General features: G+C 33.1%; 2 protein-coding genes across 5 annotated transcripts in view; one reads left to right on the forward strand and one right to left on the reverse strand.

Moving 5' to 3' along the window:
* The window catches only part of LOC148277568 (uncharacterized), a 30,997-nt gene extending 10,132 nt beyond the window's left edge, over positions 1-20,865 (forward strand). For all 4 annotated transcript variants that reach the window (XM_088232707.1, XM_088232709.1, XM_088232708.1 and 1 more), the window contains exon 3: positions 16,429-20,865. In XM_088232707.1, coding sequence (XP_088088833.1) covers positions 16,429-17,640 — 1,212 coding nt within the window. In that variant the 3' untranslated portion in view covers positions 17,641-20,865. The remainder of the gene's footprint in view (positions 1-16,428) is intronic.
* Positions 1-20,907, reverse strand: part of hiw (MYC binding protein highwire) — a 242,193-nt gene that overhangs the window by 168,796 nt on the left and 52,490 nt on the right. The window lies entirely within an intron of this gene.

Genomic DNA, 20,907 nt, shown 5'->3' on the forward strand with positions numbered 1-20,907 from the left:
ACGTGGATGCTAACGAGTTGGACTGGTCAGTAGTGTTGCCGGTGGAATGCAACTGGGCGTTTGCAGCATTTTATACAATCGCATCCTCCAGCAAGATATGACTCACTGTGACCCTACTGACAGTTCGAACCCGAAGGACTTACTATACAACGCTTTAACCAGAGAAAATAAAAAATCAAGAAAATTACGTATTTTAATAAATACGTATTTAATATAGATATTAAATAAATACATGTAATTAACGATCGAATAATAATTGTTATAATATAATTTCCCTAAGATTTTTTTGGATAATTTATTTAAAATAATAAAGAAAAACGCAGTACATTGTACTAAAATAATTGAAAAATATTAACAGGATTTCAAAACAAGATTTACCATGTATTTTTTAAATACATACATTTGATATTTTTTAATTTGATTCCCTTTTAATGGAGCAAGCGGTAGTTCGTGTTTCAATTTATATCGCAGATTCTTTTTGTAATATTTATAATTTTGAAAACATCAAAAAAATATCTGTATGCGAAAGGTAAACCACAATATCTCCAAAAGCCCAACTTTTCAGGAGAGACAAATTAGTGATTTGTCGTACTTGAAATATATTGTATTTTTCAATGAGAGGTTTTAAAGTAAATTTGTTTTCTAAAATATATTAATCATCGTCATCATTCCATGTCCGCTCCCTAGTTGGAGCATATGGTGTCCACGAAGATCCTCCAGGGTCCTCTGTTGGCTGCCAGCTCCTGCGCATCCTCCCAAGTCAGGTTTGCTTCCCGTAATTCTGACATAAACTGCCGACGAACAGTCAGCAGTGGACGTCCAGGACGTCGAGACTCTGATGCCTCGTAAAGTAGGCAAGCGTGGTTAAGGCTCTCGGGAGGCATATGCAGCACGCGACCAAGCCAACCGTATCGCCTCCGCTTGATGACAGTACAGAACATGTATTGATACCATTACAAAAATACACATTTTAATAATCTTTGGGAGTGCAGTATGTTTTCTTAGTGTCCTTAACCTGACATCGTTTGGAGTCGAGTTATAATAACAAATAAATCCACAATCTTTGTTTTAAAAGAAATTAGGAGTCAATGCTATTAACCATGTAAAATAGGAATTTCGGCATAGTAATTACTCAATTTCATAAAATTTGTAGTTACCGTAGTTTACCTCTGGCACGCAGATATATATATTTTTAATCGATGAAAACGCCATCTAAACATGAATAATTTGGATATAACGAGCTTACTAAGTGTTTCAAATACAAAATATGTATCTAAGTTTATCCTGGACTGAACTATGCGTATTTCCATGCTATATTAATTTATAGCTAACGATTAGTATTATAATGTGATCGTATTTTTTTTTAAGACTTAGGTTTTTAGAACCACAGCGCACCGCTTCTATCTATACTTATGACGTCACTTTTCTCTTTTAGTTGTTCTACGAGAAACATTGTTTTTTTATATTAATGTCAAATGTGTTTGCTAGCAAAATAATTTGCAAATTACAGCATGCATGGGTCCATGTATTTGAAATATTGAATTCAATTTTTAATCATTCTTTTTAGGAAATTATTTCATACATTTTAGAGAAATTTAACGAAATGTTTGTAACATTTACACGTCCAAGAACAAATATTCTGGTTTCATTGAACTCCTGATTTAAGCGCGCACATGAATATATACATATGTCCAGAAGACATCCAGATTCCGGAATATTATGATAGAATGAAACCAGACTTCAATACACAGCCAGATTGCCCCGATTCCACAAATAAATATGAACCACGGTCTAGCGTAACACAAAATATCTCGTTATATCGAATTACATAATAATATTTTGAGGCACATAAAAACAGCATCGATCCAACTCCACAAAGGCCTGCTTAATTATATATTAAAAATGTATATCTTTTCTACACATTGGCGTGCTTCGGATGCATCTAATCCGAGTTGCCTATTCTTCACACCTGCGGAGTCCTGGAAGACCGTCGATGATAGTATTCCTTGAATATATCTGAATCTTGAATATCTCAAATCCTTGAATATTTTTTAATTTTATATATGAAACCCCTAAATATCTCTAAATATTAAATACCTCAGAATCCTGAATAACTAAAATCCTCGAATATCCCTTAATCTGAAATATCTTAAATCCTTTATTATCTTCTAATCTTGAATATCTCTGATGCTTGAATATCTCAAACTACTGAATATCTCTAAATATTGTATATCTCCGAATCTTGAACATCTCAAATCCGTGAATATCCCAATATCTTAAAAGTTCGAATATCTCTGATGCTTAAATATCTCAAACCCTATTATATCCTAAACCCTAAAATATCTCTAAAGATTTAAAACTTCCGAATCTTATATAATATTACAAAGGTTTCAACTCTTTAACTTGAACAGATGGAAGAAATGAGTTCATGAAATGAAATTAGTAAAATTTCATTTAAGAGCCACCGCCCTTTACCTGAAGTGAATGGATAAAGGAACATACGAATAAAAACTAAATTATTAATCTTAGAAAAACTGTTAGTTATTGAAAGATACCAGGAGGCCGGATATCCGGCTATCTGGCTAAGGGGCTCGCTGATTATCCGGTATCCGGCCAAACTACTATCTGTTCATCACTAGTATTTACCATACTTGTAAGCACGAATCTTCTCATTTTTATCTGATATAAGAAGGAACCATAGAACACAAGACTTAATATTTTTTAAATCATCATCATTTACTTTCCGCACCTAATGGTGCATAGGCCACTGCATAAGTACCACCAACCGCAGCGTATCTTAATAGTTTTTGTTATTTGAAGGTAAAATAATCAGTCTTACGCATCAGGTACCATCCAGGGACAATAAAATATTCTAGCGTGAAAACTACCTTTTAAATAAATATTTCATGTTAACCATGTCGTAAATAGAACCCGAGACCTCTTGCATGCTAGGCAAACGCACTGACAACCGCAACGCGAGGTCGCGTATTTATAACTGCTTTATAATCTATTTTTTTATAAATGATCATATAATTAAGGCGTGTTATTGCAAAATTTGACTTCATTGTTTTAAAAAAATAAGGAAAATATGTCAAGTGTTTTATTTTATGAAATAGTCACAAAAAGAAGCATTTTTTTTCAGCCTGACACGTAATATCAACTAACCAAAAAAGTGAAACGGTACACAATGATTATGTTTAACTTACTAAGCACCATTTCCGTAATATAATACTTCAAAGGTGCCGATTTATACGTATACAGAAATATATGGTAATGCAACTAGTTGCTTGCCAGACTAGTAAAGTGTTACATGAAAGTTGTAAAAATAATTATAATGTTTATGTATTTGCAACTTACTCATCATAAGAAGATTTAAATATAAATAGAAAACCTTGGCTAACAGAGTGACTTGAGGAGGACGGGAACATTTGTAACATGAGCGCCTTGAAAAATGATTGTACTCGCATAATAAAGTACTTGATTGTTCTAAATTTATTGCAACAGGGATGGAAAACATTTTCAAAAAGGGAAAAGGGATTGGCTGGCCAAGTGGTCACTTTTAACACAAACCAGCCAATGACAGGTCATCAGTCCTAAAAAGGCTTGACTTCCACATTCTCTTCTCAAAAATGTTTTCGTTCTCTGTTGCAAACAAAAGTAAAATCCAGCATGTGTACAAACATTTGGACATACTCAACACATTACTGTTTTGTAATCGCAATAAAAAAAAATTCATGTTTTTATCTTCATTTTTAAATATGGATTTTTTTTAATGGATTTTTTTTTAATAAAAAAGGAACAGATCGTTGGTATCCGAATGGTGGGAATGACGTGTTGGCCTTGTTTATACACCCCCTCCCTCTTGATTTAGCTGCTTTCTCATATTTATTAAGAATAATTTAGTTAAATTTATCTTCTCAACGACTGCGGGGTATTTATCTTTAAAATCCAAAAGTCGAACAAGTTTGCATCAGTTGATTCGAATTTTTTTTAGGGAGGTAAATTCTTAACATCGATCAAATTCTCACACTCAGTTTGGCCTGGTTTGCGAATGGATTCTGAACCCAGTCGACGTCCTGTAACTTCTCCGGGAAATATTTTTTCAAGGATTGTTTGAGGTTCAATAAATGCCTAAATATGGTTTTCTCTCACTGGGGTGTGACCCTTCCGCGAAAACCCAGGGTTCCGCGGAACACTTTTAGAAACCGCTGGTATAGAGGTTTACAACATTATTATTTTTGCTACACCTAGCCCCGCTGTCCTTTGCATACGCATAGAACTTTAATGAGTAATATTAGTAATTATAATTAGTCCGCAAGATTAGCATTATTCTATAATGTATCATTGACTAATTAACTATTATTAATAAATTAACAACGAAGAAATTAAATGGCCCATTATAAAAAAATGTCCTTTCAACTCTTACGCAATATTATTGAAAAAAAAACTTACCAAATAATTAATAAAATTACATTTAAATGTCTGAATCCACGGCCTTGTTTCTTTTCTAACGTTTATTCAATTCAAAATACAGCTTATACTTTTTTATAATTTAATAACGTAAAATTGCTGTAATTTATTTACTTAATATTTACAGACATAATATTTACTACAGGTATGAAAATCTGAATAGGTAGGAACTAAACTTAATGAAAATTAAGAAGATCTTTATTTTTTAAATTATTATTTCAGCGGCCGTGTCATGGTAAACTGGTAAATCTGTCACTTTTTTTTCCAAAACAGACATTTTTACATAAAACATGCTAAAATCTGGTGCTCTTTCTTACAGCAGAGTAATAATACGCCACTCGCTTACAGAGCCGCTCTTACGGACAAAAAACATTCTACGAGTATCAATCACGAAGTTATCTACAGTTTACAGCGATACAATGGGCCTTAGATACCCGTGTCAAGAATTTCAAGCGCAAACCGAAACCGTCCGTTACACGTTTGCTGTTAAAAAAAAAACAAACTAAAAATGTTAAACGCTTTTGGTCTATGCAATAGATCTCTTATAGAACTCTTATTTAGAAATGGTCTTTTCAAAACATGGAGTTCATCTGTTCTGTTCACACTTTTAAGCCATGTGACAGAAGGAATAATTATTAAATTTGCTTGTCCTGTACAGTTTAGAAAATGGCTTTTGCCATCCCACTAGCAAGAAAATATTTTGTTTTTTACAAGACAAAATATAAAATCATCGCGTTATTTTCACGCCACTGTGATTTTTTAATGATTCACATAATTTTAAATTTCTCGTCCATTTTACTAATGACGTCAGTGCTAGCTCCTAATTGCTGTCTTATTTGGTTGTTTTTTTTCCAACGGGCGTTTACGATTGGCGAACTAATTATATATTTTTTTTATTAAATTTTAGAGAAGTTTCGCTGTATGATTGAAAGTTTGTATAATTATAATGTCCAGAAGCACTAAACTTATTTTAGAACTTAATTTGTTTTACTCGCATTGAAAAATGACTGATCCTTACTAAAGCATGAGATTTGAACACGTTTACAATAATTCGATGTGCAAGTACGTGAAGATACGCAATCATTTTTTGAGCGATCAGTTAAAGAAATGAGTTCGTGTTCAGGGTCGTTTTGTGGTTTCATGAAATCGATACTATAATAATAAAATAATAACAATATTCGAATAGAATCATTATTTAAGTATGCACTATTATCGTTTGCCCAAATTTTGATTTAAAAAATGTACCATTTCTGGAGATTATTCAAATTTGAAAAGGTTTTACTTTACACAATAATCGATTATAAAATTAAAATAAATCATAAATTCTTTGGTTTGGATCTAATAGGGCCAATGCAAGGTTTAATTTTTTCAACCAACATTTTTTGGAGGGTCGATGACAATTAAAAAACATATATATTAAACTATTTTATACACATGTCGATGGCTCAGTTACATGCAGAGATGAGTAATGGCTTACCAAAGTTTTGATGGACCTAATTTGATTCAAAACAAATAAGGTGAAGTACGTATTTATGTAAAATACATACACAACGGTTACTAGTCATAGGATTAAAGTTATTTAAATTATCACAACGTTTTAAATCGTTTTGGAACTGAGAGATTGTAAAGTTTCTTTATTTCCATATAAAAAAAACGAGAAAACCAATTGTTTTTAACAGTAACCTTTATAAAATAAAAAAAGACAGTTTTTTTTTAATAAAATGAACCGGGTTGTGGTAGTATTGTGGACTCTCGGACCAAAGGTCTCAGGTTCAAGTCCCCCTCTACCACAACTCGATTTCCTTTTTTCCAGCTTAAGTTACTTACGACTTTTAGGAAATGATCTGAAAATTTAAATATTTGGGTAAATAATCAGAACTCTAGAAAAAGATTACTTAAAAAAAAATATTTTTTTTAAAACTCAAAACTTATTTTTTTAAATTATCTAGTTTTTAGAAAATTTAAATATTTGAGTAAATAATAAAAACTCTTGAAAAAGATTACCTAAAAAAAAAAATTTTTTTAAAAACTCAAAACATATTATTTTTAGTTATCCCTATTTGGAAGTGAGCCATCGATATACATAATGCAATGTTTTTCTATTAATATTCGTTACGCCACAAAATGGCTGAAAAAATAATCTCCTGTGTTATTGCGATTAACGACATTAGCCCTTATAGACCCAAGCCTGGGTATGCCGATTGGAAGAGCAGTCAGGCAGCTGAACATGATCACTTTGGAGATCGCCATCTTCCACATCAGTGAAACTATGTTTAAGAGGCAGATACTCTTGCTATTGGAGATTATTATACCTTAATAATGTCGAAACAATGCTGGTTTGATATTTTGTCCCAATATAACGCCTTAAATATTTTGTTTGTAATGTTATTTTGGGAAAATTAGTTTGAATTTGAAAGCCATCGAATTGAGATGTTCTACTGACATTTCTTGGTGGAACTGCATTTTAATTGTAATGATATATAACTAGCCTGACGATGTCGGTATCTGGCGAATATTATAAATAAACGGGAAATTAAATTACTTTATTTATAAAAAAATTACTACTTGAGAAAGTACGTGGAAGCTGAAATTTAGTTTTAAGTTCTTCTTTTTCCTCGGATATTTCTTTCTTACTGTATCTTAAGGTTTAATATTAATTTTTATTATGATTTGTTTTAATTTCTTTGTATTATATACTTAACTTGCTATCTTATTTCAGTTTTATGTACATATTATTACTTGTTACTATATTACTATATTATTATCATATCTTTATGTGAATATTTTTCTGTCCCAAAATGAGTTTGTTGTAACTCCTGGGAGTACAATAAAACTTTTGTATGATTTAATAAAAATAAACTGAATACGTATTTTTATTATTATAATGAAATAAATCGTATCAAATTAAAGATGCATGGTTTTATAATACTATAGGGAGATACTTTTAAAAGAGAACTTAGTAAATATTTAAACGCGGATTTTTACGATTGCTATGAAGTGGGTCATAGGGCACCGAACACCAATTCTTATGCTTCAGTTGAAAGCAACAATGAAACATTGCAGTGTAAAACCAACTAAAAATTAATATTTCATGCCCATCCTGTCAGGAATCAAACCTAGGACCTCAAGTACGGTAAGCGCCAATCGCTACAATACGAGGCAGACTTATCTCTACTCGATTTCCCTTTTCAGGATGTTTACTTTTGAGTTACCATCGAGTCAAAAGCTCATCCAGGGTTGTTTTTTTAAAAAAATTTAAAATTATTTTTTTATTTCAAATTTATTAATTAACCCTTACGGATTATTACAGATTATTATATTTCACACTTAGTACTTTATTCTTCATCCATATATTAAAAAAAACATGTTTTCATTCATAATTCTCGGTTTTAAAAACGCGCGCATATATAAATCGGCTTGTCGTTAGCCGAATGGATGGTGACGTCATGCGTCAGCCGCGTCGAGTGCGCTCCTAATAGGTCGTGGGTACAAGCGTGCATACTATTAAATGTCAACATACGTTTTGTCCGTTTTTTAACAAAAAAAAATTATGAGCTTCAATATTTAAACAAAATGATAAAGGTTATACCTCACTCGAAAGAAAATTTTCTGCACTAAAAATTGTATTGTATTGTGTTTATTTTATTTTTTTACTTTTTAACTTTTTTTCCATTAATAATTTAATAATAAACATAATGTGACCTCACTGGGGTTACCCGTGCCGAGGACACTTAACAATATACTTTATAAAAATATTTTTACATATTAGAATATACAAAGAAGACTTAATATACAGATATAATAAATAAAATGTTCAGACAGTTTTAAACATTACGTATTTATGTTTGGTTTTACGTTAGATATATGATTTTATTTGGTCAAAAACAATGGATGTCAAGTGGACGAAAGTAAGCACTATCGACACTTCCTTCTGTTCGCGTTCAATCGTAGAAATAAAGGAGAAAACAAATAAGAAGAATACATTATTGATTAATTTGTTACAAAATAATGCAGGAAAATCACGGATTTGTAATTAAATAGAAATGATGCTTTAAAGAACAATATTTTAAACTTAAGTTCCGAAAAATGAGCGTTGTCGCGTTAACATTGCCATACAAAACACGTAGTAGAGTAAAAAAGGCTAACTGTTTACGGCAGTTTACTGTGAATTCGAAGCTGTATGTCGCGCCTTTTTACGCTGCTTCACGTTTACTGACTCTACGAGTTATTAGATTCCGGAACTTAGGTCGAATGGAACACAAGACGGGTTCTTAGTTCTGTATTTAGTGTATACATATATCAACGAGGAGAATACAACTGCAACGCAACTGGTAGTGCAGCTAGGAGTAGTAGGCGCCATATTCAACAGTATGGAGGCTGTCTGAAGATCGGATATTTTTTATTGGTGAAAACCAAACGCCGCTTAAATAACGCCTGAATAACACCTATTCTCCTCTACGGATGCGAATCGTGGCACCTCCAATAGCATTAACTGAAACCAGCCAATAGGTCATAAACCCAGTCAATGCCTAGATTACAATATTCTGTTCTCTTAAGTGTTCTCCATCTCTGTTGTGATGTGTATATCTCCATTAAGTTGATGTTGATTTAATTTCAGTTCTGTATGGCAATTTGCCAAAATGACGTATTTTTATGATATTTTTGAAGAATTACAATATTTATGATTATTTTCCCCGTGTTAAAAGTAAAAAAAAGTTTTAAAAAGTTCTCGTTTTTCTTTCAAAATTTTAGGCCTTTGCGCTATAATTTGAGTAATGTGAGATTTTTTCAGTATTTTCCCATTAATAAGCATGCCAATTCGCAAGTTTTGAGGCCTGTTTTGATAATAGAAAAATCGCTGTTTTTTACCCGCCCTAATGTAGAGAAAGGTGGGGCGTGTTGTGACGGGGCAGGTTGTGACAACAAATTTAAAATTTGCGTTACTTGACTTCGCAACACCCGCATAGCTTCATTTCGTGTAAACTGCTCACTGTCAGTTGCTGTCAAAAAAAAGTTAGACGATAAAATGCGATTTAGAGATGTTAAAATAACCTTTCCTTCAAATATTCGAAGTATTTTTCTGTCCTGTCAGAACAAGATTAGATATTATATATTTTATTATTGAGATGGTATATCTTTTGTCTGTATTATTGGCAATAAATAAACTACTTCCTTCAGATAAATTCACTTGCATGGCCATTTTAATTGGAAATAGTCATTGGAGCGAGTTGTGACACTGAATACATATCAGATTTTATTTGTGACTTTTGTTTGACTAGTGGAGAATGATTTTAATCGGAAACAGGAATTGTTTTCACCAAACAGAAAACATTTGAATTATACAATATGTAATGATCGTGAATCATACTTTACATTAACTACGAATATTTAAATAATTTGTTCTTATTTTCACAAAATTATTTCTTAAATACTAAATTATATTGTTCGTCACAACTTGCCCCACCCTTGTCCCAACGAATCCCCGGGTGGGGCGGATTATGACAGTTTCCATATTTTGTAAAACTTCATTTTATCGCTTGGTCCTTTGGGTGATGAGGGTAATAATTAATAATACCAACATATAATAGGTTGATGACTATTTATTTTCTTATTAAAATTATGACTTAGATTTTATAAAAGGATTTTCTACAATAACCTCTTATGTGATTTAGTCATGACACGCCCCACCTTCCCTTACGTGTACATATCGTGCATATTTGGTGTTTAACTGGGTAAGGAGTATAACACGTATTTTGTAGAATTCATAATAAATGACTGACTTATTCCTTCATAGTTTTCATATTTATTGGTCTCGTCTTAATAACCTGATTTATTAAACGTTTTTTGAATAGTGTTCGTACATATTGGCATAGTAGGGAAATATCACATAAAAATATATAAAATGGATTTAAAATAATTAATTGTATTTTCAAAATCAATATGGATATTGCCGAGAAACGTTTTCATATTTAACTTCAAAAAAGGAAATATTAAAAAATATGTCACTAGAAAGTCGCGACGTTGGCCTTGGCTGTTGGGACGTCAAGATTCGTGATATTGTTCTACACAAATTTCAATAGCAGGAACAAATATACATGAATCGTGACGTATTAGGGGCGTGGCCAATGGAATCACCGTTTTTGCGGGACTTTAAAATTACAAATTTAAGTTTTTTTTATGCTACTAATAATTGTAAAAAAAAAAGATTTTTTTACTGGACAGTATTTCATAAACCTTTATTACTTTAAAAATGTACAAAAAAACTTAATATTTCCCTAATATATTACGTATAAAAATAGCACAATACTTATATTAATGAACTAAAAATAATAAATACTACTGAAAACTTTTAAAAGCGTGCCTGTTAGAAAGTGACCGGCCGAAACAAGATTTTAGCTAAAACTGAATTTAAATAAGTTAAAAGTCATTTCAAAACGCCCAAAATTAGGCTTTTTTATCGTTAAACCTTACGAATTCAATATACCTAAGGGAAAAATTGAGTCGAATTGCAGTGACTCCGGAGAACGTAATTCATATGTATTATACTTTAAATAAGATAATTTATAAATAAATATTAACAATACTAAAAAAAATAAAAGGCATACATTTTGAGCAAATTTAATTATTATTAGCGCTTTTTGGTTCGTTGTTATGTTGTACATATAACATATATATATGTAACAGTTCTTCAATGTACGCCATAGGAACTTTAACCTATTGACTGTAAGGGAAATACAAATATATAATGTATATATGATAGATCTTAGAACTCATAATAATAGATTAAAAAATCACAAAATCAGTTTAGTTTTTTTTTTGTTTGTTAGACAATGGGAATACAATAACTAATTATTTGAATGGACATCAATCCAATACCTCTAATTGCTACCTGCTATTTTCCTTCCACCCGAGTACAGCCGAACGTCATCCGTCACATCCCGACTGTAGATTTCGGTTGAGCCGAAGTCTCGATTAATTTTTGGCCGAAACTAAAACTGCGGTCGAAACTTGTTTTACTGGCCAAAACCTAAACTTCGGTCTATTACTAGTACCTATTATGTCCTAACGCTCCTATATACCTGCGTGAAAAATTTCAACGCTTATTAGTTCATGGTTAACCTCTTCGTTATAATTCTCAAGGCACTCTCTTAATCCACAATTCCCTTTTCTTCTCTAACTCATATAGTGTCCATGCGGCTCAACTGTGGAATCATCTCCCATCCACCATCAAAGATGTTACTACATTATCTCTGTTTAAATCACGTCTGAAGAAACATCTCCTTTATCTTCCTTAATCTCTCCTCCTTTCCTCTTTCCTCTTTTTTCCTTTTTCCCATTGAGTTTTAGCTTTTTAATATTTTTTTCTATTTAATATGTTCTGTAACTTGAATTATAAAAATAAAACTTTTATTTTATTGGTTAGTTGGAATAAATTGCTATTTGGCAATAAGCCCGCCAATGTGCAAATAACAGTATGTACAAAAAGTTAAATAAATAAATAAATGAAAAATTATAAATGCAATGTATGCATCAGAGTACACACACGCAGCCACACATGTCGTCGCTTCAGTTCGTTTTTGTCCAATAGACCAAAACACAAATCAGCAGAAATAGAGCTTTAAAGTTTTTTTTACGAAATAGGCATACATAATGTCCACAACCATCGACGAAATTCGTTTAAAAAACCCCCTAAACATTTTTTAAAAATAAATCTTTCAATTTTATAAATAAAGGCTTTTATAGAACTCCTGTACACTTTGAATTTCGTTAAAAATGGTCTGTTGGACGAAAACGAACTAAAGCGACGACGTGTTGTTTAAGTATGACGCCGGTGACATCACTCGCCTTATTTGTCTCTGGGCGGATTTACACGCCGCGCCGGCTAATACGTCTGCCAATACGCTGGCGCGCGTACTAGCAATGAAATCGCTAAAACTGCCCACACGTTGGCGTGCGGACGCCACGTGACCAATGTGCGGACGTCAAAAGCGCACAAAATATTACGTGCGCCCTCTCCGGTATTTGTAGCGTATTTAAGGTGATTCTAAACGAAAATATGAGACTTATTGTTCATAGATGGCGCTTTTATAATGTTTTATTACAAAATACCATTTTTACGTTTAATCCCAATGGAAATTTTACAAAACTTGGTTTGCGGAAATTTTTCAATAAATTGATTGTAACAAATAGCATAACAATATAATTTACGTCCTTTTCTCAAAATGGTGTACAAAACAAAAAATATCTTATCTTGTTATAAATATTTTAAATGATAAAAGCGCCATCTATGAATGATTAGTGTCATATTTTCGTTTAGAATCACTTTAAAGCTGGTCGCTGGCGCTGGACTAACGTGTGGACGCGTTCACCACCGTTCCGATCTGTGTTGAAAAACCGACAATAGGCGGATCGCGCGCCGGCGCACATGCCAGCGCCTGTGCCAGCTCTGCCAGCCACAAATACCCCCTTCTACACGTTTACCAATACGTATTTGCCAGTGTGCTGGCAAACTATTGGCCAGCGGGTAGATCCGCCTTTATTTTTATCCTAACGAGGAAGTTCAGCGGTTTAAAAAAAAAAATGTTTATTGACTATCAATTAAACCAGACAAAAAATATAAAATATTTGTATGCGTCGTATTACCAGCGCTACGATTTTTTTAAATTTGTAATTTTGAAATTACTCCTCGCGTGACGTCAAGTTCTCTTCAGTGAGTTCTGCTGATTGGTGAACTGACTTCCCGTAAACTGAAAATCTCTCACAACACTCTATCATCGGATAATTCTAAAGAGATAGTGACATCGTTCAAAGGAGTTCGTTTTTATTAAAACCATTTTATAATTTTTTTCATAAATTTTTAAGAATTTTTACCGCTTAAGGCAACATTTTTTATTTCTAATTTCCCATAGTATTAAACTTCCTCATTCTTCTGTATCAGATGTTTTGTGAGCAAACAGGAAAAAAGTCGTACAAAATAGTCGTCAAAACGCACGATGAAAAATATATCGTATGGTAAAAATGCAGTCATCAATAGACTTCACAGTCTAGGCAATGAGTACCAGGACGTTGGTGACTCATTTCACATGAAATTTAGTACATATAAAACGGCTCTTCTCCTGCATTTCATTGGTAATAGTTCTAGATAACTATTTGTTACTATTGCTAAAAATTGTCTTCTTTATTAGTGTTTTTTTTTCTTTTTTCGTTTCTTTTCTTGAACAGAAAGTAAGTACAAAATATTACTCTTCATCATTTTTTTTTTACATCATTATATATTTTTATATACAAATATATACTATTTACCTTAGTATTAGTTCTAAATAATATGATATATAATTTTATTTTTTATCATTTAATGTTATTCAAAATTGTTTTCATATTTTTTTTTAACTAGTTTAAAATATTTCTAATACCAAATTATTTTTTTTTATCGATAATTGGTAATATTTCATTTTTATATATCCCTATAGTTTATCTTTTTTAGACTTTCTTAATTTGTTAATTAATAATATTGTTTTGAATGCTCTGTATTACTTATAATTATGCTTACATGTATGAATATTTAATTGTAATTGTAACTAATATGTAAAAGGCACTAAGTGCCGTTTATTTCAATAAAATAAAAATAAATACTTATTCTGGATAAAAAAATAAAATTTAGGTAGATACAAGAAGTATTCTCCGTTCGAAATATTATGGGCCTTGCTCATATACTTGGCATAAAGATACGCCTAAGTATGGTGGTATAGTTCGGATGGGAACAAGATCCTTATTCTACCGAATTCCCATCCGAATTATACCACTATACTTAGGCGTAACTTTATGCCAAGTTTATGAGTAAAGCCCTATGATTTTATTGATGCAATTATTTAGAATGTAGTAGGCCCTAAATTTAATAATGTTCTATCTCATCACGTATTGATTACAATAAGAAGTTAACAGAGTTATCTTCAATTGTCTTAAAGTGAAATCGAATTTTTATTTATTTATTTATTTTCACTTGGGAAAAAAACAACAGTTTTTACATATATTGTATACAGAAAATAAGAATACGTCTAAACGAAAATTGTGAAAACCGTCAATATATTTTTTTCCATAGTGGTGTAAGTTATTGATTAAGTACACTATCGGTATCAAAATAAAAGCAATTTAACAATTAAGAAATGTTAGGCACTTAGAATAAAATTTAAAAAAATGTAATATTTATAAACAGTAATAAAAATAAAGTAAACAGAAACGAGATAAATTTACATTTAAAGAATAAGAATAGAAAAAAGTTATACAAATATAATGTAAAAGGTACAAAATATAATAATGTACATACGACTACATACATAATTACTGACATCGTATAATTAAGCGGGTGTACTGTCTATAAGGAATCTTCTATATTTCATATTTTCTGTACGAAAATGTGTATATTTGTACAAAAATGTGAAGCATTATTGTCGGAAACCTGCAATAAAAAGTGTCCAAAAATACATTTTATACGAATATTATATTTTTCATACAGAAAATTCCATTTACTTTATAGACAATTGAAGATAACCGTTAACTATCCATTGCAGTCAGGGCCGGTACGCCCGGTACATGGTTTGTCATCCATCATGCGTGATCACAATGACGTAATCGTTTACCTTCCGTGCACTCGTTTAAAATTCGTCTTGAGGTCATCACTTTTAATTGCCTTTTCTAGTACAATCTTTTGCTACGGATATATTATACAGTACGTTGTAATATTGTGTATATGCGTTATTTTCTTGTGACGGACGGAACTAGCGTTGCGGGTGCAATGCCTGCCAGTTGTTCAGGCTGTTATGCTGTATTTTCCATAACTTCCTCCCACATTCTCTCTGTCCCCTGACAAGCCTCTAAAATAGAGGCTTAGCGGGTAGTTCCCTTTAAAAACTAATTATATAACATGCCGTGGACGAACGGTATTACAATATTGACAACTTTAATAAACTATTATACCTACTTATTATTTTATTTTATTTATTTCAAATACAAACAGATGCACAGGTTAAAATAATATTTTTTTTAAAAACTATATAAAATGTATTACATAGTAGGGCCTGCCATCCAATTATGTGTATTCACTAAATAATACTGTAATAAAGCGACGACGGCTTGAAGTTAAAACTATATAAATAAAAAATAAACTATATATTAAAATAAGATAAATATGGACAAAACAAGGAGATAGAGATTATTACTTAAAGCTCAAGACCAACTAGAAACTAGACTGATATTTTCTATATTCCTAACATTAAACCTAAATCATCGGAAACATTCTACCGTCAATTGTATATGTGAAACATTTAACAAGAATTTGAATAGTCTAGAATGTCTAGATATATTTAACACTCCATATAATAGGTACAGAAGAGAACTAACTGGCTTCATTCATAGTATAGACGTTTTGTCTCTTCTTCTATTTATTTATCGTCATCAAATCAAATGCAATTTTCCACTTCTACTTTCCTTTATTCGTCCTTCACCACTCATCAATTTCCACATTTTTCTTTCCCACTATTTCCTTGTTTTGTACCTATTTAATTAATTATAATGTATAATTATTTATCATTTTATTACAATGATTGAGTTTGTCCAAATGTTTGTAGACAAAATACTGGATTTAAACCCCCTCGGGAGTCATTGAGATTAACAAATTACAACAGGGATGGAGAATACCTTAGAAAAGGGACAACATAGGCAAAATGGGGAATGTTACACAGTGTGTAAAGTGGTCGCATAAACCAGCCAATGACAGGTCTTATGCCCTGTATATGCCTAGACTTCCATATTCCCTTTTCTAAGGTATTCTCCATCCCTGTTGTAATTTGTTTATCACTAATGAAATTAGTTTGACCTCTGTCATTCTAATCAAGCTATATTTTAAGGACTATAGTAATATTTATGCTGAATTTACAACGTGCTTAATTTTTTTTTTCGCAGGTAGTAATTTTTGGAACTGAAGGGGCGCTGGCCACCGCTACCCAGATCGAGGTGAGCAACTGCGCTCAGGTGTCCTTCCTGACGGGGGCGCTGGAAGGGCTGCGCGAGCTGCGCGGCGTGCACGTGCGCGACGCGGGGCTCCTGACTCTGGCGGCAGGCGCCTGGCGCTGGCGGCCCCCCGGGCCCGCGCCCTCCTGGCCTTCCTGGCCCGGCCTGCGCCTCGCCGTGGTCGCCTCCCGGGTGGACGAGCTGCCCTCGCAGGCCGTCGCGGGCCGCGTAGACGAGATCACCGTCACGTCCTCTCACTTCCGAAGCGTCAGGCCGTACGCCTTCTCCAACTTCGTGGGGCTGAGATCCATCGAGATATCGAACAGCACATTCGAGAGCATCGAGACACAGTGCTTCAAGAAATTCTCGCTAGATCAACTCGTCATAAGAGACTCAAAGTTTCGATCGATTCCGAGTCGGTTTGCGTCAGATATCCAGGTACGGAATTTAAAGCTAGATAATGTCACAGTGGACGAAGTGAGAAGTAGCGCATTCCTCATCACCGGCGCCGAGACTGTTCAACTTGAAAACAGCAACTTCGGTACCGTCGAGGGGGACGCATTCAGGATAACATCGTCCGGCACTGTCTTTGTGAAGAATAACAACTTTGAAAAAATAAATTCTGGCGCTTTCGCCGGATTTTCAGTTCCTAGGGAAGTGACGGAGGTGGACGGCAGGGTTCAAATGCGCTTTGATAACAACACAGTTACGAGTTTCGAGCGAGGGGCGCTGAGGGTCGACGAAGAGGCGTACGAGCTGATGCTGAGTGACCTCAAGTTCAATTCTCTCTGTTCTTGCTCGGGAGAGACCTGGAAAGTCGCCGTTTCCAGTCACGACAGCGGCGTGATGTGCGCGGTGGAAACTCCGTTCGGGAATAGCCGCGCGGAGTTCAAGTACGTGCGCGCGTACGAGGAGGAGAAGTGCGGCAAGTCGGGGGTGCGGTGGGCGGTGGTGGGGGCCGCCGGCGCGGGGCTGGCGGCGGCGCTGGCGCTGCTGGGCGCGGCGGTGCTGTGCCTGGCGCGCAGGGTGGGCCACAGCGGCTTCACGTGGATCAGCAAGCGCGGGAGCAAGGTGCCCGTCATCGTGCCGGACGGGAGGACTTACAGAGAAACGGAGCTGCACGTCATCGTGGAGAAAGCCGAGCTGCTAACCACCGACTTGTAGTCGACTGCACGGCGCTCGTATTACATTAGAACGTAGTTATTCAGAAAGCAGCCAGCCGTGGAAAAGTGAAACTGAGATAATAGCATCTTTGTGAACCGAGTGAATAATCAAATCTACACAACAGTTGGAATGTTTTGACTTTGAAAAATGATGAACAATGAATAGGTAATTTTTATTTTACATACGACTTGACCAGTTTTAATGATTTTTACAGTTCCGTCAGATTTTTCTAGAGCTATGAGTGGTTTTTGCAAACTGAGAAATGCCGCTTTTGTGATCGACACTATTTTCAGAAAGTGATTATTACAGTTTTTTGTATAAAGGTATGGAAATTCGGTTTGTAAGTTCCCCCTACATACAATACGAACGAACTAACGACAGAATAGGACTCTAGATAGTGATCTTTTTACACGGGGGATACATTCCACGCAGCACCGAGTAAAAAAGTATACAAAAAAAGAACAATGGTGGATAGGCTTATTTTCATTAAAATCATTTCGGGATTTAAAATAAAGAAATTGTTTACTGTTTATTGTACCTTAATTTTATTTAAAATATAAACTACGTAACAAAGATTATTCACTATCATTATAATAAAACACGCCCAGTAAATGAAAAGCGATGAATAGGATTAAAAAACGAATAGTTTAATAATTATATTAGCATTATGCATTGTAAATTTTTGTACCATGTTATTTCGAAACCATGTAAAAAGAGGTTCCGGTGTATGTATATTCCTCAAATGACAATTATTGTGTCAAGTATTTCAGATAAACAAGGACATAGGTAAATAAATTGTTTTTCTGTGACACCAGTGAATCCACAAAGATTCTTTATGCTGTATGAATTTTTTCAACCAAGTTTACCTACTTCCTGTTCGAGGAATTGAGAACCTTGCATGAAGAGGGGGGCAGATCCAATTTTTTATCACTACACTTTTTTTCACCTATTTTTTTGTAAAAAATGAACAGTGTTTTCCACGAGAGAGTCAATTCCGTTGAAAAGCAAGCGAGCTATTGCGAATTTTGAATCTGCTACCATGGACAGTGTAATACATTACAGTGCAGTATATTTTCTGCGATACGGAAGCAAATCAGCCTTTTGGCAAAAAAATATGAAAGTAGAGTGAACATATTATGATTTTTTAAACAACAAAAATTGTGATTATTGTGAGTGTCGTTAACTATAATCCTTAAAACGGTAGTCAAATTTTTACGTTTGGTGCAAAGGGGGGCAGATTCAAAATTGACACCCACAACAAAGTTTTAAATAAGCAATAATTACTCTAAAAACTGTATTATAGTATAAATATATTAATGTTGTGTATAATAAGTAATCTCAGATATGTCCTTTATTTTTTAAAACATTTTTTTTTAATTTACCAATTTTTTTAAAACTGGACTCGCCTCCCTCTTTATGCAAGGTCCTTAATTATAAAAAAAAAATACAAAGTATTTGGGGTTTGTAGCAAAGTCAAAATTTAAGAAAAAAATTAGGTGATTTTAATTTATGTTTATTTTACACAGTATGGTAAAAAAATACTTTTATTTTTATTATTTGAAATACTTATTTTTTTAGTCATTATCGTATAAGTGAAAACTGGCGACATTGAAATACTAGTTTTAGAAATATTTATAGACATTATTTGTTTAAAAAAATATTAGTTTTAGAGATAAGGAAAAAATGTTCAGAAAAATGTATTTTTCAAAAACATGAGCTTTTAAAATGTGATTATTATTTTGATAAGCAACCAATGAATTCCGAAAAATATCGACTAATAAAAGTACCCAAAGTTAATTTTAATAATTTTAAACCGTTTAAAGGTACTTTAAATTTAAAAAAAACTATATAAAATTTTGTTTAATTATAAATTACTTTTTAAACCAAAGAAATGTGTCAAAACGGTTAGCAATTTATAGATCCTTATTAGCAAACAACATGTGTTTGCACATGCGCGACAGTGACTAGTGACTACCCAAAATCTACAAAAGCTACCCTTCGGATATTTTTATCTGTTATGTTATCCATAGTGTTGAAATGGTGCTTTATCTGTTTAGTTTTTCATTGTTTACTTTTTAGCACGAACACTTTACAAATTTACTACTATGCTTAATTTCTTTTTAAAGTTTCCAGAATTTCACTCGTCCATGAAATTTGTAGCTGCAAGACGATTAGTAATCTAGCTTCAATAGGTAAATGTTATCAAATATCCAAATTTAGTAAATGAGGTCTAGAATTCCAACTGGCCATGCGCTCCGTAGCTGCAAGACTTGTTGTAATCTAACTTCTATTTTTATAATTTTGTTTTTTATTTAATTTTTTTAAATATCACTAAATCTCTTAACTTAATTGTCAAATAAAAATATGAAAAAATATAAATAGGGGCTAGATTTTTTATTGTCTATGCGCTCTGTAGCTGCAAGACGTGCTGTAATCTAGCTCCTATATATCATAATTGGAGACGAGGAACAAGAATCCCTACCGTCCATGCGCTCTGTAGCTGCAAGATGTGGTGGGATATTTATTTATTGTACAGCGCCCTTGAGGTGATTTTCATAAAAACGGCGCTGTATAAATTTCCAAGTTCCAGTTCCAAATATATATATATAACTATAGTACCTACGGGGTTGTAGTCCTGTGGTATTGCAAACTCGCGGATCAGAAAACCGAGGTGCGAATACTCTCTATCACAACTAGATTTCCATTTACTAATAGTGATTTACAATGCATTGAAATATTTGTAAAAATCAGAGTAATTAAGTAAATGACGAGAACGCCAACATTTAGTTTATGCATAAAAAATAATAGCTCCTTGAAAAACCCTTTCTAATGTAATTAAGGGGGATATTTTACATGATATGAATAAAACCTACGATACCTTATGCACCATAATGTGCTCAGGAAAGGAAGAACGTAACACCCAATTCAGTGGTCAGTATATTGTGGTCAAAAATATTGTGAATAAAAATTGACATTTTTTATTTCGCTATTCATTTACATACATAAGTTTCTTGCACATTATTTGAGACCGAGGTCCCAACTCCATGGGACTAAAAGTCACCACAAATATAAGATCAAAAACGAAAAACAAAATTTAGAAAACTCATAAATATATGGCACATCAATATGGTTAACAGTTAACTAAAACATTCGGAAAATCAACAAGGAGTATATATTTAATGCAAGAAAATCACAATAATTAGCAATAAAAATAAATAAAAGAAATTACAATTTGACTAGGGCCACAATAAAAAAAGTCATTTTTAT

This window comes from Micrasema longulum, unplaced genomic scaffold (assembly GCF_059751315.1).
Source record: "Micrasema longulum isolate JH-2025_06_02 unplaced genomic scaffold, ASM5975131v1 h1tg001011l, whole genome shotgun sequence".
Taxonomy (NCBI): Eukaryota; Metazoa; Arthropoda; class Insecta; order Trichoptera; family Brachycentridae; genus Micrasema; species Micrasema longulum.